This window comes from Megascapheus bottae, chromosome 4, assembly GCF_031878675.1.
Source record: "Megascapheus bottae isolate mThoBot1 chromosome 4, mThoBot2.hap1, whole genome shotgun sequence".
NCBI lineage: Eukaryota > Metazoa > Chordata > Mammalia > Rodentia > Geomyidae > Megascapheus > Megascapheus bottae.
Genome location: NC_143512.1, coordinates 55,192,068 through 55,219,640, shown reverse-complemented (window position 1 = coordinate 55,219,640; position 27,573 = coordinate 55,192,068). Strand labels below are relative to the sequence as shown.

General features: G+C 36.8%; 1 protein-coding gene across 8 annotated transcripts in view; it reads right to left on the bottom strand.

Annotated features, from left to right (window-relative positions):
• Positions 1-11,995: 11,995 nt before the first annotated feature.
• Positions 11,996-27,573, bottom strand: part of Slc38a9 (solute carrier family 38 member 9) — a 51,405-nt gene continuing 35,827 nt past the window's right edge. For all 8 annotated transcript variants that reach the window (XM_090331930.1, XM_090331931.1, XM_090331933.1 and 5 more), the window contains 4 exons: positions 21,326-21,439; positions 18,710-18,858; positions 13,675-13,764; positions 11,996-12,562 (listed from right to left, as the gene is read on the bottom strand). In XM_090331930.1, the coding sequence (XP_090188056.1) occupies positions 12,397-12,562; positions 13,675-13,764; positions 18,710-18,858; positions 21,326-21,439 (519 nt within the window). In that variant the 3' untranslated portion in view covers positions 11,996-12,396. The remainder of the gene's footprint in view (positions 12,563-13,674; positions 13,765-18,709; positions 18,859-21,325; positions 21,440-27,573) is intronic.

The following is a 27,573-nucleotide window of genomic DNA, read 5'->3' as shown; positions in this document are numbered from 1 at the left end:
CATTTCCTGGAATTTAGTTCTTCTGAACTTTACATGTTCAGTAGAGTTGTGCCTTTTGTCTTGTACCCTCCTCTAGTCTGTGTGCGAATGCCTAGGGTTGTGTTTAGGTTATCACATACAATTATATTTTAGATCTAGCTTCCACTTATAGTGGATACAAATGCTATTTGTCTCTTGGGGCTTGGATTTCCTCACTTAACATGATTTGTTCTAGATTTATCCATTTTCCTGCAAATGACACAATCTTATTCTATTCTAATGGATGAGTAAAATTCCATTGTGTCTCTATACCACATTTTTTGATCCACTAGTCTACTCTAGGGCATCTGGCCTGTTTCCATAATTTGGCTGTTATGAATAATGCACCAATAAACTTGGATGTGCAAGTGTCTTTATGGCATCCTGACTTGCAACATTCTGAGTAGTGTGGCTGTGTTATAGGGAAGTTCTATGTTTAATTTTTGGAGGAACCTCCAGATTGTCTGGAGTAGTTGTATTAGTTTACATTCCCACCAACAATGCACTATGGTTCCTTTTTCCTACTTCCCCAATAACCAAGGTGAGATGGAATCTCAAAGATGATTCAATTTGCATTTCCTGTACGGCCAGACTTCTTTTGAGAAGTCTCTTTTTAGCTCCATTGCCCATTTGTTGATTAGCTTGTTAGTATGAGGTCTTTGTGGAATTTTGGATATTAGTCCTTTGTCAGATATATTGCTGGTAAAGATGTTGGCTGTCTTTCTAGTTTAGTAACTATGTACTATGTGCTGTGCAGAAACTTTTACTTCAGTGTAATCTCATTTGTCAAGTATCTCTTCCATTCGCTGTGCCCCTGGGATCCTTGGGAAAATTCCTGTTTATGCCTACAAGGGTTAATGTTTTTCTTACTCCATCTTGCAGTAGTTTCAGTGTTTCAAGTCTGATGTTGAGGTCTTTCATCCACTTGGAGTTGATGCTGTTGCATGGTGACAAACAGACTCAATTTTGGTTTTATACACATGGATGGTCAGCTTTTCTAACATTTATTAAAGAGGCTACCTTCCCCCCCCTTGTCAAATATCAGATAATTAAGTATATAGCTTTCTTTCTGGATCTTCTAATCTGTTCCATTGATATTTGGGCCTATTTTTGTACCAGTACAAATTACTTTTGGTAGAGCTTGAGGTCTGGTGGTAACAAACATTATTGCTCCCCACTCCCCTGCAGCCCTAGCCCTCCCAGAACTGCTTCAGCTATTTTTTCTCCCATGTTTTGTTTTCTTCTATTTCAGTGAAGAAGGCATTGGGATTTTTGACAGGGATTGCATTAAATTTGTAGATTACCTTTGGTAGCATGGCTATTTTCATCTATGAACTTGGGAGGTTTTTTTGTGTGTGTGTGGGGGGGTCATAGGGCTTGAACTTGGCATGGGCACTGTCCCTGAGCTCTTCAGCTCAAGGCTATTGCCCTGCCCTTGAGCCACAGCCCCACTCCCCATTGTATTTTTTTTCCTAGTGATTAATTGGAGATAAGAGTCTCAGGTTCTTTTGTGCATGGGCTGGCTTTGAACCTTGATCCTCAGATCTCAGCCTCCTGAGTAGCTAGGATTACAGGCATGAGCCACCATGCCTGGCTGAACTTGGGAGTTCTTTCCAGTTCCTGATATCATCTTTGATTTCTTTCTTCAGATTTTTAATAGTTCTTGTGGAAGAGGTCCTTTGTTTCCTTGGTTACATTTATTCCTATTTTTTGAGGCTATTGCAAATGGAATTTTTCTGATTTCCCTTTTTGCTTATACATTGTTGGTATACAGGCTACAGTTTTTTTTTTGTTTTTATTTTTTTGTCAGTAGTGGGGCTTGAACTCTGGGCCTGGGCACTATCCCTGAGCTCTTCAGCACAAGGCTAGCACTCTACCACTTTGAGCCACAGCGCCACTTCTGGTTTTCTGGTGGTTAATGGGAGATAAGAGTCTCACAGACTTTTGGCCCAGGCTGGCTTTGAACCATGATCCTAAGATCTCAGCCTCCTGAGTAGTTAGATTTACAGAGGTGAGCTACCTGGTAACTAATTTTTGTGGGTCGATTTTGTGTCCTGCTTCTTTACCAAAGCTATTGCTTAATCTCCCTTAATAACATATTTACCACCATCTGCCTCTGCTATCACTACAATGATAATTAAATTTTGACATAGGTTTGGATGGGGACAAACCATATCCAAACCATAGAAGTATGAGAAAGAAACCTACTGAAAAACTCCAGAACCTCATACTCAGAAAACTGAGAAAACTGTATAATCAATTCCTTTCAGGTGCCAACTATTGAGTATATATGTGATTATAAGGAATATTTTGATCATATCATTGGAGGTTGTTGGTGAGGACAAACAAATAGCATATTTTAGTCACCTATTGGGTATATCTGTTGCAGGAGATATTCTAGGGTCTAGAGGATGGTACTCAAGTGGTACTATGTGGGGCCTTGGGTTCCATCCTCAGTATGAATTGCATGAGTCTAGGAAGTATAAAATCCTGTAATAGTTTTTGGCTATATGGGACAGGGCAGTCATCTGTAGTACTTTCAGTTTACAGAGTGGAATATGCAGCCTAGAAATGTTTTTAGCTGCCTTTCTTACTCTTCACACTCAATGCTTTCCTACTCTCATATTAAACATTGAAAAAAAAATTTGACTCCTAGTTCAAATTGACTCCACAATAGTCAATTACAGATAGGTTAACATGGAATACTTTATTTTTTCCTCTTGGTGCTGGGTATAGAACCCAGTGAGTTAACATGCTGGATCCACAGCAAATTGATAGGTGATAAGCCCACATTCTACCAATGTCCCATATTTCCAGTCCCAGATCTGTTATTTAAAAACCTTGAACATGAAGATTGATAATGTACAGTGTGGGTAAGTAAGTACTTGCAGCCATAGAAATATCATCATAGGAAGATGATTTTCACTGAAATTTTAACTTACGCTGTGTCTATCCTCAGATACTGGACTAAATCCATGTACAAAGTGATTTATCAAAGTGATGTTTGGAGTTGTGAAAAACTAAAAATAACAAACATATTCCTCAAAGACAAATTAAGATTCATCCTTAGACAGCTTTTTAAAAGAATAGGATTGCTGGGCCTGGTGGTTCATGCCTATAATCCTAGCTACTCAGGAGGCTAAGATCTGAGGATCACAGATTGAAGTTAGTGCAGAAAGGAAAGTCTGTGAGATTCCTATCTCCAATAAACTACTCAGGAAAAGCCAGAAGTGGTGCTGTGGGCAAGTGGTAAGAGTGCTGGTCTTGAGAAAAAGAATCTTAGGGACAGCATGTAAGCCCTGAGTTCAAGGCCCAGTAGCACCAAAAAAACAAAACAAAACAAAAAACACCAACAAAACAAAACAAGTACAAAAAACATCACAAGGGTAATTGGTTGGGTGCCGTGGCATATGCTTGTCAACCCAGGGGCCAAAGGAAGCACAGATAGGAGGATTACAGTTCAAGCTGGCTCAGGCATAGTAAAACCCTATCTGAAAATGACTGACATAAAAACTGCTGATGGGATGGTTCAAGCGATAGAGCATCTTGTTAGCTAGTATGAAGCCAAGTTCAACTGTTAGTACCTCCAAAAACCAAAATAACACTGGTTAACTTCATATTACAGAGTACAAAATATCTCTATACATGCCATAGCTTATTTGATTTCAGTTTTTCATTTGTAAGAACTACAAGCTAGACTAAAAGCTCTAAAGATTTGGCTGAGGATGGGGTTCAGTGATAAAGTTCTTTAAAAAATTTTTAATTTAAATTTATTTTTATTTTTTGATAAAGTTATTGTGTAGCATGTACAATGCTCGGGGTTCAATCTTAAGGACTGTAAAAATGAATAAATATGTAAGTACAACCTTAAGATTGTTTTTAATCTCATTCTATAGAAAGAAAAGCAGAGAATAACACTTAAGAATTTTACACTGTATGAGACTGGTGCTCATGAAGCACCTGGCAATTTTATATTTCTAAAAATAGGATTATTTTTTCTATCTTTATATTTGGGAAAATAAAACAATTTTGCTACTAACAGTTTCTTCTTCAGTACAGTTAAATCAGTTTTCTTTACCAATTCAAATGATCAAGAAATCTTGGAACTTCTAATGATGTAGGTAAACCCTGATAGCAAATACATTTAAATAGCTCACTAAAAACAAAAAGTACTGGGCTGGGAGTTTGCCTAGTGGTAGAGTGCTTGCCTAGCATGCATGAAGCCCTGGGTTCAATTCCTTAGTACCATATATGCAGAAAAAGCCAGAAGTGGTGCTGTAGCCTTCATGAAAACTCAACGACAGTGCCCAGGCCCTGAGTTCAAGCCTCAGGACTAGAAAAAACGAAAATAAAACAAATAAACAAAATCAAAGGGAAGAAAGGAAAGGAAGGAAGAAAGAAAGAAGACAGAGAGAGAGAGAGAGAGAGAGAGAGGCAGAGAGAGAGAGAGGGGAAGAGAGAGAGAGAGAGAGAGAGAGAGAGAGAGAGAGAGAGAGAGAGAGAAACTGGAATGCCTGGGCATCGAAGACAGTATTCTCCAAAGAATCCCTAAACCCAGCCTATAAGACTAGCAATACTCAGAAGTTTGGAAGAGAAGAGAGCTAGAAGAGGATCCTCCTAAATCCATGACTGTTGCCAATTGGCAAGCTTTCCAAACTTGCACATGTGAAAAAAAAAAATCTCCTAGGAACTGATGAAATGGAAAGGATTTAATGTTTAAACAAAGATAACCTGAGGGAGAGGAAGTTTTATTTCCATTTTTACTAAATTTTCATCACCAATGGAGAATGCAATAGTTCCACGTTGAGAAAGTAGGAAATATACTTGCCCAGCTTCCCCATGTGGGAAGCAGGTAAGGAACATTTGACTCATCTTTCAGGGATACTTTGAAGAAAGAGGATATTAGAAAAGTCTTCTGAAACTGTACACACCAATCACAAAGGAAGGCTAACAATAAATTACCCACTGACACACCAAGTCCTGGATGTTTTCTGAATAGTCATTTCAATTCTTACAGAGACCTCAGAAGCTGGAATTACTTTGTATGCCGGGCTTGCAATTTCAAAGGAAACTTTCAGCTGGTTTGTTCTTCATTGGACATTAACTCAGCAATTTATTTCTTAAAATCAGGCTGAATTTAGCACTAGTGGAGCCAAGTTCTGCTTCTATCTTTGGGCAGTTCTTGCTGTTGTCAATGTAGCTCTGTGTGCACAGAAAAGAATATGGCCCATTGTTCTACCAGATGCAAATGATGGTCTGGATTCAACAAAAACCATCTGTCCTCCACGTTAGAGAAAGTAACAAGAGACTCTGAAGCCTGGCTGAGCTTTTGGTGATGTGGCGCCCTGTTTGTACTGAGGTTCACATTGCAGTTTGTGATTAGCAAGCAAAAGGCAAAACAAAAAATAAAACAATTACTAAGGCTGACATGTTTTGTGGGTTTTCTCTGCTAATGATAAAATCTCTAGCCAAATCTCAGAATGGAATATGGAAACTTGTGCCTGTATGGTTACAGCTGGCAGCAAGTTGAGGCAGGAGAAGCTCCCCAGCTTAGGAGTTGACAGCAAGTCTGAATAACATAGGAAGAACTGGTCATAGAGAATAATCCAGTCATCTTCCTTAGAAAGAGGGAACAGAGAAAGTGGCACTGTGGCTCAATTGGTAGAGTGGTAGCCTTGAGCTGGAGAGCTCAGGGTCAGTGCTCAAGCCCAGAGTTCAAGCCCCACAACTGACCCCCCCCAAAAAAAAGAGGGAACACACTTTGAAATAGCAAATTTTTATTTACATTATGTGTTTACACATGACACTACTGACACTTCATTATTCTTTTTGTACCTCTGGGAAACTAAAACCCAATAAAAGCAGTATCCAAGAATGCTAGCAATTTTATCATTATTTAAAGCCACTGATAATTCTTTGATTGAAAACATGAGTGACTGACAGAATGTTGAACTACATGTAGAAAACACTTTCATTAGTTTTCTACTAACTTGTAACTATTACTAGTTGGTCTTGAAGTGTTCAGTTGCTTTTTGTTGTTGTTGTTGTTGTTTTGTGTTTTGTTTTGCCAGTCCTGAGGCTTGAACTCAGAGCCTGGGCACTGTCGTTGGGCTTTCTCAAAGCTATCACTCTACCACTTGAGCCACAGCACCACTTCTGGCTTTTTCTGTGTATGTGGTATGGAGGAATCAAACCCACTGTTTTGTGCATATTAGGCAAGCACTCCACCACTAGGCCAAACTCCCAGCCCCCCATGGAAGATTTTGGTTGCGTCCTGCTAGGAGCAGTAGGGCCTAAAACAGCTAAAAGGCAAAGAAGAAAACAGTCAATGCCTAGCATTGTTTTTAAATCTTGGTTTTCAAGATCTAGAATCAAGAAATGTGTCCCCAACTTGCTGTGCCCTTGTCAGCAATGAATACTGTAATTGTCTTTTTGTTAATAACAGCTGTTAGAAAATTGTTTTCCTTTATTATATAGCTGTTAGTCACTGTACTTCTTTTGTTTGTGAATTGTTGATGTTCTACTCCCAGTTTTGCATTGGAATATCTTAGATCACCCCTTAATTTCCACATTAACATACTGTATCATATATACACAGTATTTTCCTAGTGTGACACTTTTCTTGTAATTAGTTTCTGATGTCTTGGACCTATACGATGTGTGTGTATGTGTATGTGTGTTGCCATACATCAAACCTGGGCCTCATACGTGCTAACTAAGCACTTTGCTACATCCTTAGCTTCAAGTTTAATATTTTTGTATAATAAAGGTTCTTTTCCCCCAAGCAATTCACTTTTTGGACAACAGGTAGATGCTGGAGATAAAATAATCAAAATAGAGTAGAAGACATGAGTCACTCACAGAAGACAATCTGTGGTTATGGCGAAGGTGGTGTAATTTTACTCAGAGAACTACAGAAATGAAGCAGACAGGGTAGAAACCTTACCAAATTTTTGCTTTGTTCTCAGAGAATTCCCTTGAACCTTATAAATTAAAGCGATGTCTGCAAAAGGTTAAATCTGATTAACCATGGAACATTATCCATGCTCTAGCTAGGAGGCAAAAAGTCTTTAGAAATGAAGAGAATGATTTTTCCCCTAGTCCTGTGGCTTGAATTTAGGGCCTGAGCATTGTCTTTGGGCTTTCTCAAGGTGAGAGCTCTATTACTTGAGCCACAGGACCACTTTCAGCTTTTTCTGATGTGATACCGAGGAATCAAAACCAGATCTTTGTGCATGCTAGGCAAGCACTCTACCTCTAAGCCAAACTCCCAGCCCTAGTTGGACTTCTTAAGATGACGTCAGTCCTCTACAGAAGAAAATCCTATTTGCAGAATGTTTTTTACAGTTGGATGTAGCCCCAGTTCTTGTCTCCAGCCTATAGTGTATCCTACATATTGTTGACTTGCCAACCTCTATAATCACGTAATTCCTTAAAAATCACACCCCTTACCTCCGCCATACATCCACCCCTATTGGTTTGTTCCCCTGGAGATGCTGGCTGCTATAGTAAGTAGCTTCTGTAATTCTTTGGGCTGAATGAACTAGGAATGGAGCAGTAGGGTCATCCCCATTTTATTATATACAAACGTATGCATTTGTATACTTATGATGAATCTTTTCCTCCAATAAAATTAGGACTAAATGGTCCTGGTTGGGTTAAAAAAATGTATTATCGAGAAGTGGTGCTGTGGCTCAAGTAGTAGAGACATAGCCTTGAGCTGAAGTGCATATGCCCAGAGTTCAATCCCTCTAAATATTATTGGTATTGTTACAACTTGTTTTTGCAGAGGAAACCTGATCAAGAAATGCAGTCTATTCAAGTAGTCAAGAAGAGAGCAAGGACTAGAAACTAGTTTCTCTAAGCCTCACTTTTTTCTTATTACCCAAACAGACATGTGGCCAGATAAACAGGCAGATCGAGAGGCAAAAGTTTTCAGTTTTTAAAAGGACATAGCCTTAATTAACCTTTTTGAAAGAGTTGGGAAATCAAGAAAAATGATACTAGAGGGCGAAAAAGTTAAAAAGAGGCCAGGACTCTTTATTAAATGGCTCTGGGAAATTATGACTTTTCCAGAGGGTTTTTTTTGCTGTCAATTCATTTAAATGTTTTCAGAGGGAGAAACGACGACAGTTTGCTGTCCTATAGAGATGGCCATTTTCGGTGTTAGCTAACAAAATGAAACTCTAGAAGATCAGAACACTCAAGATAGCTCTGTATGGTCTACTGTGACTATAGGCACAGTCACTTGAGTAAACTGACCCTACATAAAGAGCCCAGCTTTTTCCTGCCCTGGGGCCAGTTCTGAAGGGCAACAGAATCTCCCAGACAAATTCTATTACACAAAATCCCAGAAATATTTTCAAAAATACTTCTGATTTAATTTATTTTAAATAAAGATAAATTACATACCAGAAAATACTGTTTAGGTTATGAGGTTCCCATTAGTGCTGTTTTGCAATAGATGTTTATCTGAAGTGAAGTTGGTAGTATATAACTATAACTAACTGGGTCATGTTTATGCACATGTGGAGCTTTCATTTCACTTTGGAGCAACGAATGAATGTTAAGACTCTACTGTCTACATGTCAACTACGTTTGGATTTGACTTTGGACATTTGAATTGGGAAAAAAAAGTTAAAAATAAAACCACAACTAGATTCTAAAAGGCAAGGTTTTGTAAAGAAAATATGCAGCATTAATATTTTCTTGCTGTTGTTGATGAACTCAAACATTTGACATTCTGAATATTTAACCTCTTTGGAGAGGTTTTATGAATTGTTCTGCTTGTAAGGCCTACTATGTCACTAATTTTCCTTTGTTGCTAAATTTTGCTTTGCTATCCAAGATGTGCAAAACACAAATACTGCAGTGTGTTAAAGATTTAAAGAGAAAATAACTCCAAGAAACATTACCTCTATATAAATATACTTTGACATTTGCTATGTTTAAATTTTTATTTAATTAAAAAAAAGATTGTGGCTACAAAAGGGCAAAGAAAATTAGAGCACAAAGAAGCTAAACACATTTCATCATGTCTTAGAGGAAATTTATACAAGTACTGAATATACATGAGTCTTTTTGCTGGTGAACATACCAAAAAAAAAATTTAGAGTTACTCGTAGGAACCTCAAAATGGGTTTTTGATGCTTCATAATGCAGTTTCCATTACCAGCTGTTCCAAGAGACAGAAAACTCTTCTAAAATTACAGTTAGTAGTTACATAGTATTTTCAAAATATATTTAACATAAATGAAGTATTTCTCTAGTCCCTTTTTTGTGTGTGTATGGATCAAGAGCCTTGAACTCAGCCTGGGATACCACTCTACCTTTGAGCCCAGCCTCATTTCTGTTTTCTGGAGGTTAATTGGAGATAAGAGTCTCAGGTCCTGTTGTGCCTGGGCTGGCTTTGAACCTTCATCCTCAGATCTCAGCCTCCTGAGTAGCCAGAATTACAAGCGTGAGCCATTGCACCCGGCTTAATATAGTCCCTTTTTATGGATAAATCTGGCCTTATTCCAATGTAGTAGGGTGTTCCTGGATGACTATCTGCTGGTTTCCAAATTGTTTATTTTCTAAATTTTTATCCTTTTGGTTTTGTATTCTCATATTACATTTGGAACCCATTTAAAGAATTCAACTATAATTTTTTTTTCTTTGGTTTATTGTGAGGCTTGAGGTCAGGGACTGGGCAATGCTCTGAACTCTTTTGCTCAAGGCTAGTGTTCCATCACTATGAGCCATAGCTCGATTTGCAGTTTTTTAGTGGTTAACTGGAGTCTCATAGAGACTTTGCTGATTCTCAGATCTCAGCCTCCTGAGTAGGTAAGATTATAGACATGAGCCACCAACACCCAGAGTAACTATAATGTCTTTTACAGTGAGTTAAAAAGGCTAAGTTTAAACAAGTAAGGTTAATCTCATCAGAACAAAGAGTGAAATGATTTTAATTAGATTGTTTGAAAATGAAAGGAAAGCTTAAAACTCATGTTATTTGAATGAGCTCATTCACAAAGTTTTCTGACCATGTTCAATAATAGCTAAAGAGTCAATCTTATGACAAGAAGCTTAAGAAGATAAAGCAAGGGCGGGGAATGTGGGTAGAGTGCTTGCGTAGCATGCATGAAGTCCTGGGTTTCATTCCTTAGTACCATCTAAACAGAAAAAAGCCAGAAGTGGCACTGTGGCTCAAGTGGTAGAGTGCTAACAAGCAAAAGAAGCTCAGGGACTGTGCCCAGGTCCTAAATTCAAGCCCCTGGACGGGCAAAAATAGAAAAGAAAAGAAGAGAAGAAAAGAAAAGGAAGACAATGGCAAAGTCATTCAGCTTGAATGACTAACACAGGACTTTAACAGTTGTAAATTTGTCCAAAAGGACAAAATGATTCATACTGCTTTATGTTTACAAAATAACATTTCTGTCATATGTTTTGTTTATTAAACAGGCAAAATCACATCAAACCACTTTAACACATGCATTTAATTACATTATCAAAAAGAGGTAATGGAAACATAATTTTAAAGTTCTTAAAGCAGAAGAGACAAAGAGGAAGATAAAACAGGGATTACTTCTAGAACAGCTCTTAAAATTATCCAGCTTTGAATCCTATGTCAGTTAACAAGACAGAAGCTAATCATAAATTCTACAGGCTAAGAGCACCTGTATTCCCTGTCCCACATACTCCTAAGACAGGTTAACACAGAGGTCAAGAATCTACTTCAAAGGGTTGGAAGCATGGCTCAGGTGGCAGAGTACTACCAATGAATGAAAGTATCAGATACTGAGTTTGAGTCCTGGTCTTGGATTTAAAAAAAAAAATCTAATTTATAATTTTCTACCTAATCTACCAGCAGCCTCAACTAACATAAACTTTCAGATTATCTCCATAATAAATAGAACTAGGCTCAAAAGATGAATATTAAGGTTTGTAGAAATAAAATGGGACAATGTTTGAGACTGACTTTAAAAATACTTCAGTGGAAAAAAAGGGACACTAAGCATATATGCCACGTCACTCATTTTTGTCCATCTACATACTGCTCTGGGATATAGAATCTGTATCATTATGATACATTTAAAAAAAAACAACAGAAACGTTAGCCTAAAATTAGCTGTCAGTAGTCTTGGGCTGAACGAGGCTGCAGTATATAGAAGACATTTATTTAGATTTAGTTTGGGAGAAAAATGAAAAGTGTTAATTGCAAGAATCCAGATTCCTAATCTTCCTTTCAGGTCTAAATTTTCCTTGAGGAATGTAAACTCTATCTTGTCAGTTACAGGTGCAAGCACATGGAGTCTCTTGAAGATCATATCCTAAAGAGAATGAATCCATCTTTACGGTATAGAAATCACTTTTACCACAGAGGACAAGGAGAGACAGCACAGAGCTTCAGCCTCCTTGCCACTTCTACATTTTCTTTCTCTCTTGCAGGTCTCAGGGATCCAAAAGGCCAAGGTGTCCCCTCTGTGTTCCTCTTACTCCTATACTGAATCTGGTTAGGGATTTAGATTACAATGTAAGTCACTGGAACTGCATTAGAAATGAAAGAGACAGTAACAAACTCTCCTATATTATTTATCTTGTAAACATTTTCTTTGGATGAGGTCAATACTGATACAACTTCTAAACTTTTGTTCTTCAAATATAGAGAGTCAGCAAAAAATTCATTTTATTAGCACTGATGTCATGGAAACTTCTTAAGAATGAGGTATTTGGTTTAAGGTTCCAAACAGTAGAAGTTCAGGCAAACCATAGAAACTGTCTAGTAAGGGGGCCGGGAGTTTGGCCTAGTGGTTAAAGTGCTTGCCTAGCATGCATGAAGACCCGGGTTCAATTCCTTGGCACCACATACATAGAAAAAAGCTGGAAGTGGTGCTGAGGCTCAAGTGGTAGAGCTCTAGCCTTGAGAAAGTCCAAGGACAGTGCTCAGGCCCTGAGCTCAAGCCCAGGACTGGCAAAAAAATAAAAAAATAAAAAAAAGAAACTGTCTAGTAAGGAAGCAAATGAAAATGAATGTAGAGAAACAGAAAATAAGCTCTGCCGATACGCTATCATGATAACCTGAGAATCCCTACTGTAGCCAAAATATATCCCTCTACCTTATACTTATATAAAAAAAAATTCCCCCTACATTTCTACCAAAAAGACAAATAAGAATGAAGACATGAGTGAATATGAGAAAGACAAACAATCTAAGATCATTCTTGTTGTCCTTTTTCCAGTCTAGTAAGAATACTTATTAATGCACCATTTCCCTTGTTTTCAGATTTTCTTAGAAAAACGTTTAGAATTACAGCAACAATAGCATTTACAAGTGAGTTTATGTAGAACTGTTGTCGAGGTTCAAAATACCATGAAAGATCTTGAGAAAACTAGTTTTCACATAAAAAACTGAACAATCAGGTTAGCCAGGCCCAAAATGATGATGAACATGTGAAAGATTAGCTTAGGCCATGTCAGACGCTCTTCTTGGTAGAGGGAAATTATATAGATGAGAGAAGGATATATAAATACAAAGGCCAGGCCACATGCAGCTCCTGAATATCTGTAAAATAAAAGCTTTTCATGTTAATATTCATCTCACATTTTGCTTTTTATAATTAAATATTGTACAATTTAAATATTACTTAGTTTCATATGCAACAAAATTATGTTTGATTCACTTGCTGCTGATATTTAGGCCTAAAACTCCTTTTACTTGTTAATACAAGATTACGATGTTCTTTATAACATATGCTTGACAAATAATTTTTATTCATCCTTCAGATTTCCATAGTTCTGTGTTTCAGTGATTATAGTTGCATCTGTAAACTTTATAAATGACACATTCTGAATCTAGGTGTTCATATCTGTTTAAGAATGAGAACAGATGAGTGCCGCAGGCAGCAGCATTACCAAAAGTAGTAACAAAAATACCTAAACACAAGGATGTGACACAGAAACAGGCACATTCTCCTTCTTTTCCTAGTTTTAAGGAACAGTTCACAGGAATTTCATAAGGCCATTATATTCATAGCATTGTGCTAATAGTCTACTCTTGTTTCTTCTTACTTTCTTGGGTAAGGTGTTGTTTTTTTTTTAATTTTTTAAAGCAACACTACTTTGCTGTTTATATTAAGAAGAAGAAATCAGACCATTCTGAATAGCTTCCCATGAGAATCTAGGGTTACAAAACTTTATTTTTAAAGAAAGCTCCATCTTGGATCTAAACTCTTTCAGACTACAATGAAAATGGCTTGACATATAAAGGACCTTGAAGATTCTTCCAAGAAGTTATACACAAAAAATAACTGTGTTTTATATGAAGAGAAAGAAATAGAGAGGAACATGATGAGAAAAAGAGAGAGTACAAGGTATACCTGAGGCTAAGGGATAACAAAGCTTCTGGAGTCAGTTCTTTACCGGAAATAAGCAGAAACAGAATTAAAAGGACACCTCAATGGATACCAGGGAACAACATTTGCAGAAGTCATTTTTTGTTTTATGATTTTTGTTTTATGATAACTAGGGTTTGAAACCAGAGAACTAAATCTGAATAGTACCAGTTTGGAAAACATACAGAAATTTTTTATAAGTCAATCAATAATGATAACAAGAAGAGAAGCCTAAAAAATACAGACCACTGTACAAAAGAACACAATTCTTTATAGGCAGTACCTTATGATCCCTCCTATGTTTGGGTAGAAACAGGCCATGAGCACTCCAGCTCCCACAATAATTACATTAAGAATCAGCACGTGGAAAATGCTAGAGAACATAGGTAAAGGAAAGAAAAAACAAAAACAGGAAAATTACAAACACTAAGAGAATGAAATTCATTCTTACTATCTTTAAAATGAGTGTCTTAAGCATCCTAGCAAAATCACAGAAAAAAAGGCAACATTATTTAATGTTTTATTGTCCTGAAACAGTAAAACTTAAAAATACAAGTCCATAAATAGGCTAAATCTTGTAGACATAAAATATAGTATGATTAGAGTTCCTATTCTTGGAGCTACAGTTCCAGTTAGACTATCTTGAGGAAACACTTATGACCATAAAAAAAACTAATACATAAAGATTTTTATGGAGAAAATAGAATTCTAGTGTTACAAAGGAAACCATTTACCTGATAGTAAAAACTGTTAAAAGCAATTTACTATTATTATGTAGATGGTTAAATTTATCTAAGTAATCTAGAAAGAACCTAATTGGATTTTTTACTACGCAAGAAAATCCAGGCAGTTGTGGTGACTCATGCCTATTAGCCCAGCTTTTTCAAAAGCAGGTAGAGAGGGTAAGATCACAGTTTGAGAACATCCCTGGGAAAAGCCTTCAAATTCTACCTGAAAAATAAAGCAAAAAAAAAAAAAAGGGGGTGGAAGTGGCTCAAGTGGCATAGCATCTGTCTAACAAGTGAGCGACCCTGAGTAAAAATTCTATTATCATACAAAAAAGAAAAAAAATCCAAAAGTATGTGAAAAAATATCAGAAGGAATTACACTGAAAAGGCAGGAGTATATGTGCATGTCTTATGATTTGAGATTTAAAATACTGTATTCTCCTTCCTACAGTTACATGTTTTTTGTAAAGTGTTTATTATATTTCTTACTAGAAAAATAAATATATTTGACCTAGTAGTAGAGTGCTTGCCTAGCATGCACAAAAACCCAGGTTCTATTCCTCTGTACCACATACATAGAAAAGGCTGGAAATAGTGCTGTGGCTCAAATGGTAGAGCTCTAGCCCCGAGAAAGCCCAAGAACAGTGCTCAGGGCCTGAGTTCAAGCCCCAGGACAGGCAAAATAAAATAAAATAAATATACATTATCAAGGAAAAGGTAAAATAGAGGTTTGTATTTTTTAGATTTACCCACTTAAAGCCATTCCATACTTACCACAAGTAAAATATTTATTAAACACTTTAACTAGATATTAACAATACAAGGTTTGAGAATCAATTTTGGGAACAAAGTTAAATATAGATTAACAAACTGTGATGCTCAGAAGATAATTCTATTTCTTCCAAAAAATGATTCTCAAAAAATACCAAATGAATACATGAAAGTAACATTTTGATCTAAGTTATCAGTTATTAATTCCAAATAAGATTATAGAATTAAACATATGAAAAATTAATGGTGAGTTTATCCTGATAAACTAGAAATTAGTCTTCAAGATCATACTATTTATTCAGAAACTCCAAGATTAAAATTGCCTCAGAATTTTTTTTACTGTTCTTTATTTTTTTTATTTTAATGTATAGAGGGGTTACAGTTTTATTAGCCAGATAGAATGTGTATTACTTCTCACACATTGATACCCCTTCTCATGTTTTTGTCCCCATTTCCCTCCCCCAATCTTTTTTCCCCTCCTACCTCAAATAAACAATATATATATATATATATATTATACCAGGTGACAAAGTCAGATACTGTAACAATATGAGATTAACCAAAGGGCAACACAAGAGAAGAAAAAAAATAATACATTAAGAACAGTCATTCATAATGAAGCTCTTGTTTCCACAACCTAAAGGTCCATTAATTTGGGCTCATCCTATATGGGCTTATGTATCTAGGGTTTGAGCTATTGTAATCCTCTGCTAGGAGAGTCCTAGATTTGTACTAATTATTATAAATGAGCCTATGTTCCTTTGGGTCTGGCTTACTTCACTTAATATTGCCTCAGAATTTTGAGACATTGGCTGGGTCTTTCTCTGTGCTGGAAGAGGAAACAACTCTATATATTTTCCCAAGTAGTAGTTCTTGGTTTTTGTTTTTGTTTTTGTTTTTTTTTTTTGCCAGTTCTGGGGCTTGAACTCAGGGCCTGAGCACTGTCCTTGGGCTTTTTTAAGGATAGAGCTCTACCCCTTACACACCACTTCCAACTTTTCTATGAATGTGGTCCTGAGGAATCAAACCTGGGTCTTTGTGAATGCTAGGCAAGCATTCTACCACTATGCCAAACTCCCAGCCCCCAAATAGTAGTTCTTAAAGTATGATTGTGAAGGCCAGGGGATTCCCCATACCCTCCCATGAAGTTCTTGAGATAAATATCACTTTTAAAATTAATTATACAAGATATTAGCTCCTGTGCAAAGGCAATGGTGGATAAAGTTAGTCCCTTACCATGGATAGGGCAATTGCATCTATCTATCTATCTATCTATCTATCTATCTATCTATCTATCTATCTATTGTTTTCTTTATTACCAAACACTACCAAAAGAAAAAAAAAGTTTTACTAACAATGTTCTTGAGAAGACTGTGGTATAGCTCAGTGCCAGAACACTGGAGATTTGATCTCCAACATTACGGAAAAAGAAAGTTCCTGATAAAGGAGTAAAAGTTTTATTAAATCTCATACTTTGAATATTTATTTCAATACCCTTATGTGGTTAAATGGGAAGTACACAACGAAACACATTTGCTACATATTGAAGTACAATGGTCGTCTTGGGGAAAAATACTTGTGAAATGAAGGCTAACCTAGCTATTTTCCCCAACAGATGTTATGTCCACTTGAAAACTGCCAATGGTCATCCACACAGAGGAGTTTGACACCTATTTTATTTTTTCATTTCTTAAGACAGTGTCATATTATGCCACAGAGGCTGGCCTGGAACTCAAAATCCTCATGATTCTTTTGCCTCTGTCTCTCTAGTAAGCAGGTACCAGCAGATGTTTTCTTCAAAATGAATGATAATGAGTTCATCACTTAGGAAAACACCTACAAGTATTTGTTGGCAGTGATAACATTTAAGATTTCATATAAAAACTACAATTTTGAGAACTTGTGCTTGTTATTCTGAGTTTGATATTAATAAGTGTGGATTTTAGTATATGGAAGGTCTGCAAAATTTACTGAGCCAATGTTGACCAAGTATGAAGTTATGAAATCATGCTTGGGTAAAAGAACCAAAGTTTGGGTGTGGGTATGTGTTTATGTCTGGACTTGGGCACTGTCCCTGAGCCCAGGTTAGCTTTGAGCCTCTATCCTCAGATCTCAGCCTCCTCAGTAGCTAAGCTTAAAGGTGTGAGCTATCAGCACCTGACAGAGACCAGTCCTGAGGCTTGATTAGGGCTGGGGAACTGTCCTTGAGCTTTCTCAAGGCTAGTGCTTTACCACTTGAGCCACAGCACCACTTCTGGCTTTTTTCTGTGTATGTGGTACTGAGGAATTGAACCCAAGGCTTCACATATACTAGGAAGGCATTCTACCACTAAGCCACACTCCCTGTCCCAGATCAATAGCTTTTCTTTAATGTAATCAAATTTCAGATTATACATTGCAATCATAGAAAACTATCACTTCTTAAGAATTGGAATAGTATCAATTATCTAAAAGTACTCCTACTTCTTTCAACTATGTATGTGAATATTCTTCATACTGTTAGGTCTGCCGAAAGGAAACTCCACGCAGTTCAGGAGAAGGGGGTTTATTGCGTGAGGAAAGAGCACACTCCTGCCACCCAAGATGGAGTCAGGCGAGCAAGAGAGCTTATGGCGGGAAATGAGAGATAATATAGGGCGAGGGATGTAGCCACAGTGGAAGTGGATGTGATCTCAGAGGATGGGGAAATACCTCAGACGGGGGTGGGGGGAACGACCTCCCACTGCCCATAGGCATGCCAGTTGCCAGGGTTACAAGTCTGGGCAGGGATTTCCAGGGTGCAGGGGGAGAGAGCCAAGGGAAGAAGTCATTTCTTCCAGGCAGACCTAACACATACATTTAAGTGTATTTATGGTATATTATATAATGCAAAAACAGAATCAATTTGTCTAACTAGAAAAACAGACCAAGTGTTTAGGATATAAAACAATTTTTTGTATTTTTTTATAAAATATTCTTGCTAGTGTTTGTATTACTGATTTTTTTCAGTACTGGGGTTTGAACTCAGGGTTCCCCACTTGCTCAACATATTTAATTGGCTGGCATTCCACCACCTGAGTCATTCCTCAAGCCTTGTGTTTTACTGGCTGTTTTGGAGATGAAGTTTCATGGATTTTTCTGTTTGGATAATAATCTTCTAGAGCTCAGCCTACTTTGGAGCTTGGATTACAGGTGTGAGACACTAGCACCTGGCTTTATTAGTTATTTTTTAATTTTTTTTTTTGAGACAGTAGGTTGCCTAAGCTGGCCTTGTACTCAAATGTCCTACTTTATCCTCCCAAGTAGCTGGAACTACAAGTTGTGTCATTGTGCTTGGTCTTACTGATTTTTAAAGAAAATTCTAAGTTTTTGTTTTTGTTTTTTTCTTTTTTGCCAGTCCTAGGGCTTGAACTCAAGGCTTGGCCACTGTCCCTGGGCTTCTTTTGCTCAGTTACCACTCTATCACTTTGAGCCACAGTGCCACTTCTGGCTTTTTCTGTTTAAGTGGTACTGAGGAATTGACCCCAGGACTTCATGCATGAAGTAACTAAATATTGATACATATTTTCTGTAAAATCTGAAAAATCTGAATCTTAAGCTAAATGTAACTGCTATCAGTACTAATTAACTGTACTGGTAGGAATGAACTTTAAATCACTCTAGACAAGGGAGTGGCTTCTATTTAAAGTTCTGGGAAAAGGGCACCGGTGAGCTATCCTTAGTAAGGATATTCATTGAGCTAATTTTTATAGCAAAAGGATCAGTCATACTTAAAACTGACCTGTTTGCACAGTCATTTGTTGGTTGGCACATCTTGCTGGTTAAGAGAAGAGTCCTTACCTAGGATAAATGTCACCGAAGACATGGCCCAATAGCTGGACTCGAGCCAAGTAGCCTAAGAGTGGGTACACAGTCATCATCTGGAACAACAGGAATATCCTTCCAATAAAGGACAGGGTGTCACTGCTAGGGAAGTTGTCTAAAAAGTTCTAGTCCAAAAAGATAAGGAGGTAATGTTAAATTCAATTTAATACATACAGATTCAAAACTTACTTTAAACACAGGTGCTATGCAAATTGTGCATTGAGAATTGATGCTCATTTACAAGCCATGTACAGCTTGTGTTCAATGAAGGATGGAAACAGAGCCTACATGTATGGAAACTTTTATGGACATTTGATATTGGCATATTTTAATTATCTTTTATAATAGTATCAGTTTGCAATTGATTTGATGTTAAAAGAAGAACTGATATTAAAAGATCAACAACAAAGAATATCTTGCCCTTTCCTGATCTATAAAGTTCAAGCCTAATACCCAAATCTGTTTTTTTTCCTCCTCCAGTGCAGAGGATTGACTCTAAGGCATTTTGCATGCTAGGCAAATACTCTATTACTGAGTGCTCCCTCCTCTTTTTTTGAGGGGAGGTCAGATTGTCCTCAGACCTGAGAACTGTTTCAGCCTCTGGAGTGCTGGCACCAAATCTGCTTTTATTGTGTTTGCTTGAACTCAGTGCCTTGGGCTTTGCTCAGCTTTTTTACTCTTGGCTAGTGCTCTACCATTGGGGTCTGGCATTTTTGTTGATTAACTGCAAATAGAGTCTCCTGAATTTTTCTGGCTGTCTCTCAAAGACTGATCCTCAGGTCTCAGCCTTTGGATTATAGATGTGAGTCACTGGCACTCTGCTGGCTCCACATCTGCTTTTAGTATATTTAAAAGTAATTAAATTCAACGTTGTTGTTTCTTCATTAGTTGTCTTGCTTTTATTCTCCAGCTGGAAGTAAAACATTTCAAAGTAAAAATATCCATCAACTAGAATCATCATTTATATATAGCCTCTACTCTTGTTTTTTTTTGGGGGGGGGAAGGCAGCGTGGGGATTGGACAATAGGCCTGGGCACTGTCCCTGAGCTCTTCAGCTCAAGGCTACCACCCTACGCCTTGAACCACTTCCAGTTTTCTGGTGGCTAATTGGAAATACAGGTCTTACAGTCTTTAGTGTCCGGTCTGGCTTTGAACCAAGATACTCAGATCTCAGCCTCCTAAGTAACTAGGATTACAGATGTGAGCAGCAGCACCTGGTGATTGTTTTTTGACATGCAATCTTGATAAGTAGCCCAGATTGGTTTTGAAATTGCTAAGAAGCCCAATCTGGCATTAAATCCACAAGTCTCCTGCTCCCAAGTGCTAAGATTATAAGCATGTGCCATCATACTCAGCTTTTATATTTTGTCATATTAGTTTGATATCTGAAAAAATTTAATGACTCAAAATTTAAAATATTTTCCTTTAAATACAAATACCACAAATATTACAATTCCCAAAGGAGTGGGCTTTTTGTGGGATTGTTCATATAAGGGAAATTTTCAGAAGACTTAGCTGTGAAAGAAATGTTGGAATCAAGGAAATCAAAAGAACAAGAACATTTTGAGCTTTTAAAACTGCAGTAACCTCTTCAGTAACCTCTTTTACTTTGAGATGAAAACACTATTAAAAAATCTGCTGAAATAAGCCTATAATTCACGAAATCACACTTTATACTCCAATTATCTATGAAATGTTTTTTTGGGGGGAGGTAATACAGGTCCTGAGGCCTGAACTCAGGGCCTGGGCATCATACCTGAGCTTCTTTTGGTCAAGGCTACTGCTCTACTACTTCCAGCTTTTTGGTAGTTAGAGATAAGATTCTCATAAACTTTCTTGCTTGGGCTGGTTTAGAACCATGATCCTCAGATCTCAGCTTCCTGAGTAGCTAGGATTACATGTGTGAACTACTGGCAACTGGCTGAAACACTATTTTTTATGAGAAATTATTCATTCTCATTAAGACTACAGTATTCCTAAGTATTTGGTGAAGCAAATCAAATAAAATTTTAGATTTTTCTTTCTAAATTTAAGGTAACTCTTAAGATTTTTTTTTTCTATCTCTGTCTCTTCCTCTTTTTAACAAATTATCTTCATTTTGCTGTTTGATACTCAGTATCAAAGTGGGGTCAGATCTACAGTTAAAGACTGATGTGCCAAGACCAGTTGATTCAGGGCTTTTCTAGATTTGGCATAAGAAGATTGAGGAATAGGTATATTCCTTGTGGAGGGTTTGTAAATCCATGAAAATTCTTAATAACAGTTCTCTACAGAAAGAAAAATATATGTACATGATAGTAGTTGTTTATTTGAACACTGTACCATGCTTGAAGTGAAGTATATTATTTCAAAATCTGTAAGTGCAGTATATTATTTCATAATCCATAAACATCAAACAGAGTATGAGTTATATTAATTAATGGAAAAGGAGACTCAGAAAGGACAGGGAAAGTGCCAGGATCCCCACATTACAAGCAGTGGTAGAGATGGTGCTAAACATCGACCTCTGTGATTTATATCTTGTCATCTTGTCATCCTGCTTACTATTCATATAGGAAGTAAGCAATCACAGAGAGGTACACAATATCTTACCTGCTCAATACAATCTTTGGATAATGGAGGTGATGGAAAAGAAGCAAAAACCAGGAATCCAATATACAGATAGGTTATTGTCACCAGCATATAAGCAATACACAGGTCCCTTACCTGTAAATATAGAACAAAATTCCATCAATATGAAAAAACTTTTTTAAGTCTACTTAAGTACACTAATACTGATGAATATACATTTTTTACTTTTATGTGTGTATATTTTTTTAATCATTTCTCCACAGAAATGAATTAAAATCTATATGTAATTAGCCTGCTAATTAAAAAAATCTTATTTAGAGTATGTAGACTAAACAACTTTTTGGCTAACTTAGGAAGTTAACACAAACTGTGGTTTAACAATATTGAAATTGTAACTTTATTTCAAAAGGTGACTTATTTACCAAATTATAAAATATCTAACTATAATAATTAAACTAAAGGACAAAAAACTATAAGCTACAATCAATGTGACTTGCACAAATTAAAAATTCTTCTGTGAATAAACTTGTATCATCAAAGCATACCTAGGAATATTAAAATATTTAATAAAGAAAGAAAGCTAATTGAAGAATAAGTATTAAAGATCAGTTTAATAAATGTAAACAATAAACAAAGGAAATCAAAAGGCAGCTGTTTAAGTAACTACACAATGTTATTACTGGAATCAATAAACAAATACTGCTCATTAAAGTAGATTGTTTTGTTCCACTGCTGTTCCCACCCTCCCACTCCTATACAAAACAAAATGCTTCAAGATATTTAATTCGCCAGCTGTCAGATCCTAATAGAAGAGATTCCACAGCTTGCAATTTTCTTCCATCACCACTGAAGTTATAGCCAAACTATTCAGCATGACTGAACTGTGCCAGTAAGCCAAAATGTTAGTGTTTTCCATTTAAAACACAAATTACTAAGGACAAAAGCTAAGAAAACAGATTAAGATATCCAATTTTTGATAACACAGTAAGAATTACTATATATTTTGCATTAGGGAGCATTTTAATTTTTCTAATTCTTTAAATGCACAAAAACATTAGCAATATTTTATAAATGTGAATTTTCATAAATCCAATTAAAAAGCAAGTTAGGAGAATCTTAAGGTCCTGGTGACTAAGCCTAAGTCATATTGATCTTAGCTTTCCAGACTTTGGAAAACTCTTGGGGTTGACGGATAGAAAGATGACCAAAACTCCAGGGATAGATTTTAAAATCTTTTTAGCTCATGAAGCTCTACCACCTAGAATTTAGTCACTGAAGCTCTTATATGGGATGATAGAAATGAGCCAGTCAACACCTATTTTCATATCAAAGGGAATCTCCAATTCTAATGTTTCAAAGTCATTGCACTCTCAACTTATAAAAGCCACTGCAAAACAGAGGTAGCCTTGTAAAAAAAAATACTGAGAAGTAAAACAGCTGTGCCAAAGAGAAAGCTCCATAAAAAGGACAGCCACCATTTCACAAGTAGTTCACTTATCTGTGCTACCTGGTCACATTATTTTGGTCTGATTTCCTGTGGAAAAAAAGTGTATCTTAATATATATTTTGGAGGAAAATAAAGATTCAAAGGCTAAGATGATAAGATATCCCAATAAGACAGTATTCCTCTTCTTTCCTGTTCTCACAGTATTGTGTACAGACCTCAAATATAGCAACTATTACACTATAATTGTCACTTTTTTCACAATAAGAATAAATCACGTTCATGACATAAAAGTTCTCAAGAGGAAATGTCCCTTGATATTTAAATAATAGCCAGGTTTAATCATTCCTGTATTTTATAGGTATTTTAATTTTTCTTCAAATTGGTAGAGATGGTGCTCAAAAATACATGAGAAAAATAACTAGAACAAAAGATACTGGATGCATAAACAATAAAAATGGCATCCTAAGTTCAAACAGTTTTGTTCCCTCACCCACCCAAAAAGGTTAGGTTTTATCACAAAAATACAGGAAATTAAGTTGAAGATGGAAAATTGGTGGTTAACTGGAGATAAGAGTCTCATGAACTGGCTTTGAATCATGATAGTAAAGTCTCTTTAATGAAGTACATGATAGAATGACCCAATACATGAAAAGCCAACTTTATAGAATGGATTTCTGGGTATTTGGTGTAATTTACCATAAAAAAACAGGCTGCAAATGTTAGGAGAGAAAGTAACATTTCAGTCTCTGATATATGTCATATGTCATGCTGAACACTGACAGGTAGGTATCATTAATGCTAATCTTATGGTTGAGGAAAATGAAATTTGAGGTAACATCCCATAGGTAAGAAGGATGGCAAATCTAGATTAATTGAATTAAGTTCCACTTATAATAGCAACATGTCAGATGGATGATTAGTAAAGATGAAGGTAGATACCTTTTATGCTTACATTAATTTGAGACCTAAGTTTCCTCAACTTATACATTTTTCACCTTTACAATGACTTTGTTAAACATTACCCCTAAATCAAAGCCTTCTCAGAATCCTCAGGTACAATGAATCCTTCCTTTCTTTGTATTTCATTAGCAATCTTACTAAATTTCTATTAATTTTGTTGTGACTTTTTTCTTATGTGATAAGAAACAAACTGAGTTCAAAATCTGCAGACAGGCAATAAGTAACTTCTTTGTTTAATATTGTTAGGCAGAAGTTAGGGTTTTTAAAATTTGAGATCTTTCTCCACTTTTACTAATGTAGTATTTTGTAACTTTATTATGGTCAGAGAGCATACTTAGCATAATTTCCTTTTAAATTTAGTTACCTCTGGCAGTACATTCTTGTAAATAAATACAATGTATTCTGTTCTTGAGAGAAGACTCCCCCATCCTATTTCTGTGTGTGTGTGTGTGTGTGTGTGTGTGTGTGTGTGTATGTGTTTCCTCCCACCCCCGCCCCCCCAAAAAAGGGTCTCACAGACTTTCCTGCCTGGGCTGGCTTCAAACCATGATCCTCAGATCTCAGCCTCTTGAGCAATTAGGATTACAGGAATGAGCTACCAGTACCTGGTGATAGAGGACTTATAAATATCAGATCAAAGTAGATTGAGGCATTTTTCCATGGTTTTTATATTCTTACTTATTTTTGTCTATTTATTCTACTAATTATTTATGGAGCGGTGATAAAATCTCCAATTTTAATTGTGGATTTGTCTATTTTCAGTTGTTTATTTAGTTTCAAGTACTGTTATTACATAATTAGATATAAGATTATACCTTCTTGCTGAATTGGTACAAGAGGGAAATTATATAATGTTCCTTTTTATCTCTGACAATACTTGTTCTCAGGTGTGGCTTTGAATGATATCGAAACATCTGCTCAATTTTTTTTTGGGGGGGGGGCCTGTCCTGGGGCTTTCTCAAGGCTAGAGCTCTAACATTTGAGCCACAGCACCACTTCTAGCTTTTACTATGTATGTGGTGTCAAGGAATTGAACCCAGGGGTTCATGCATGCTAGGCAAACACTCTACCACTAAGCCACACTCCCAGCCCCCAAATCAGTATTTTGAATACCAAGATTGTAATTTGATTTAGTGCTAAGAATCAAACACAGTTCTTACCTATGTATGTGGTACCAAGGAATCAAACCTGGGTCTTCATGCATGCTAGGCAAGCACTCTACCACTAGGCTAAAATCCTAGCCCCAGCTGCTCCATTTTTATGTTTATTGTTTGAATGGAATGTGCTTATATACTTTTTGCTTGTTTATTTGTTTTAGGTTTTATTAACATTGATTTTTTATATCGTATTTCAAATGTCATATTTAACAAACAAGTATTCAAGAAGGGAGTATCTATATACAATCACTGGCGCATAGATTTTAGAATATAATTAAAATTAAGCTGAGGGTTTGTACGTCATAGACACATATCTATATAGTATAACATTGTGTCTACAGAGTATATATCACATCATATATTTTTGTGTCTATGTAGTTATGTTTATATCTCCAAGACTATGTCTATAACCTTGGGTACCAAAATATTGAGTCATTCATTCTTGTACTGTTTGGATCTAATATCCACATATCAAGGAAACCATACACCTTTTGTTCCTTTGGTCTTGACTTATCTCACTCAATATGATTTGCTCTAATTTCATCCACTTCCCAGTGAATGCCATTATTTTATCCGGTCTGTTGGATTTGTAGAATTCCAGTGTGTGTGTGTGTGTGTGTGTGTGTGTGTGTGTGTGTGTGTGTGTGTGTGTGTGTGTGTGTGTGTGTGTGTGTGTGTGTGTGTGTGTGTGTGTGTGTGTGTGTGTGTGTGTGTGTGTGTGTGTGTGTGTGTGTGTGTGTGTGTGTGTCCGGTCTGTTGGATTTGTAGAATTCCAGTGTGTGTGTGTGTGTGTGTGTGTGTGTGTCAAATTGTTTGTATCCACTCATCTGCAGTAGGGCATCTGGGTTATTTCCATCACTTGGCTATTGTGAATATTACAGAGATGAATATGGCTGAGCAGATGTCCTTATCATATCTTGGGTTATGATGCTGAGTATAGATGCCCAGGAATGGTATGGCAGGATTGTAGGGAATGTCTCTTTTCAGTTCTTTAAGAAACCTCCAAACTGCCTTCCAGAGTGGCTGAACTAGTTTACATTCCCACCAGCAGTGCGGAATGTGCTTATATTTTAAAGCATGTTAAGATTTTATTTTTTAGTTTTTTATTGTAATGTATAGAGGGGTTACAGTTATATTCACCAGAGAGAGGGTACATTACTTCTCACATACTGATACCCCTTTTCATGTTTTTGGCCCCATTTTTTAAAATTTTTTTTTGCCAGTCCTGGGCCTTGAACTCAGGGCCTTGGCACTGTCTTTGGGCTTTCTCAAGACTAGTGCTTTACCACTTGAGCCACAGCACCATTTCTGGCTGTTTTCTATGTATGTGGTATCGAGGAATTGAACCTGGGTCTTCATGCATGCTAGGCAAGCACTCTACCATTAGGCCAAGCTCCTGCCCCCCTCCCATTATTTTTGTAATGAACCTTACAATTTCTATCTTGTTTTTGTGTATGTGTGTGTGTCATGGGACGTGAACTTGTCCTGGGCACTGTCCCTGAGCTCTTCACCTCAAGCTACCCCTGGGCCTGTGTATTGTCTTTGAGCTCTTCAGCTCTAGACTACCACTGTCCTACCCTAGACCCAGCCCCACTTCCCGTTTTCTAGAGGTTAATTGGAAATAAGAGTCTCAGGTCCTTTTGTGCCCAGGATGGCTTTGAACCTTGATCCTCAGATCTCAGCCTCCTGAGCAGCTAGGATTACAGCATGAGCCACTGTGCCCCGGCTATAATTTCTATCTTTTAATGCCAATATTTGGACTATTTGTAAATATAATTATATTATTATTTGTTTGCTTAGTCAGGTTTATTTGGTGCTTTCATTTCCCTATTTTCTTTTGGATTAGTTGGGTATTTTTAAAAATATAATTTCAGAGCCGGGAGTGTAGCCTAGTAGTAGAGTGTTTGCCTAGAATGCACGAAGACCTGGGTTCGATTCTTCTATACATACATACATAGAAAAAAGCCAGAAATGGTGCTGTGGCTCAAGTGGTAGAGCTCTAGCCTTGAGAAAGCCCAAGACATGCCCAGGCCCTGAGTTCAAGGGCCAGGATTGGCAATATATATATATATATATATATATATATATATATATATATATAAAATTTCATCACCAATATTGATTAGTTATACTTCATTCTTTAAGGTAATTGCTTTATAGCAGAGGATGCAAACCATGGTCATGGATCAAAGCTTACTCTGTCTATATTTTCATAAATAAAGCTTTACATACACAGCCACCATTCATTTCCCTGTCTGTTGTCTATGGCTGTTTTCATGCCACAATAGCAGAGTTGGGTAGTTGTAATAAAGCCATATGATCTGCAAAAGCCTAAATACTTACCTTCCAAACTTTTTTTTAATCTTTTTTTTTTTTGCCAGTCCTGGGCTTGGGCTCAGGGCCTGAGCATTGTCCCTGGATTTTCTCAAGGCTAGGGCTCTACCACTTGAGCCACAGCACCACTTCTGGCTTTTTGCTACATATGTGGTACTGAGGAATCAAACATGGGTCTTTGTGCATGCTAGGCAAGCACTATACCACTGGGCCAAACTCCTGGCCCACCTTCCAAACTTTTACATAGAAAGTTTGACTACTGCTCTATGGCTTCAATTTAAAAATCAAGATGTTGAAATAAACGGAATAATTGTACTCCCAATATAAAGTGCTTTAATCATTCACTTAAAAAGTGTAAGATACAGGCTGGG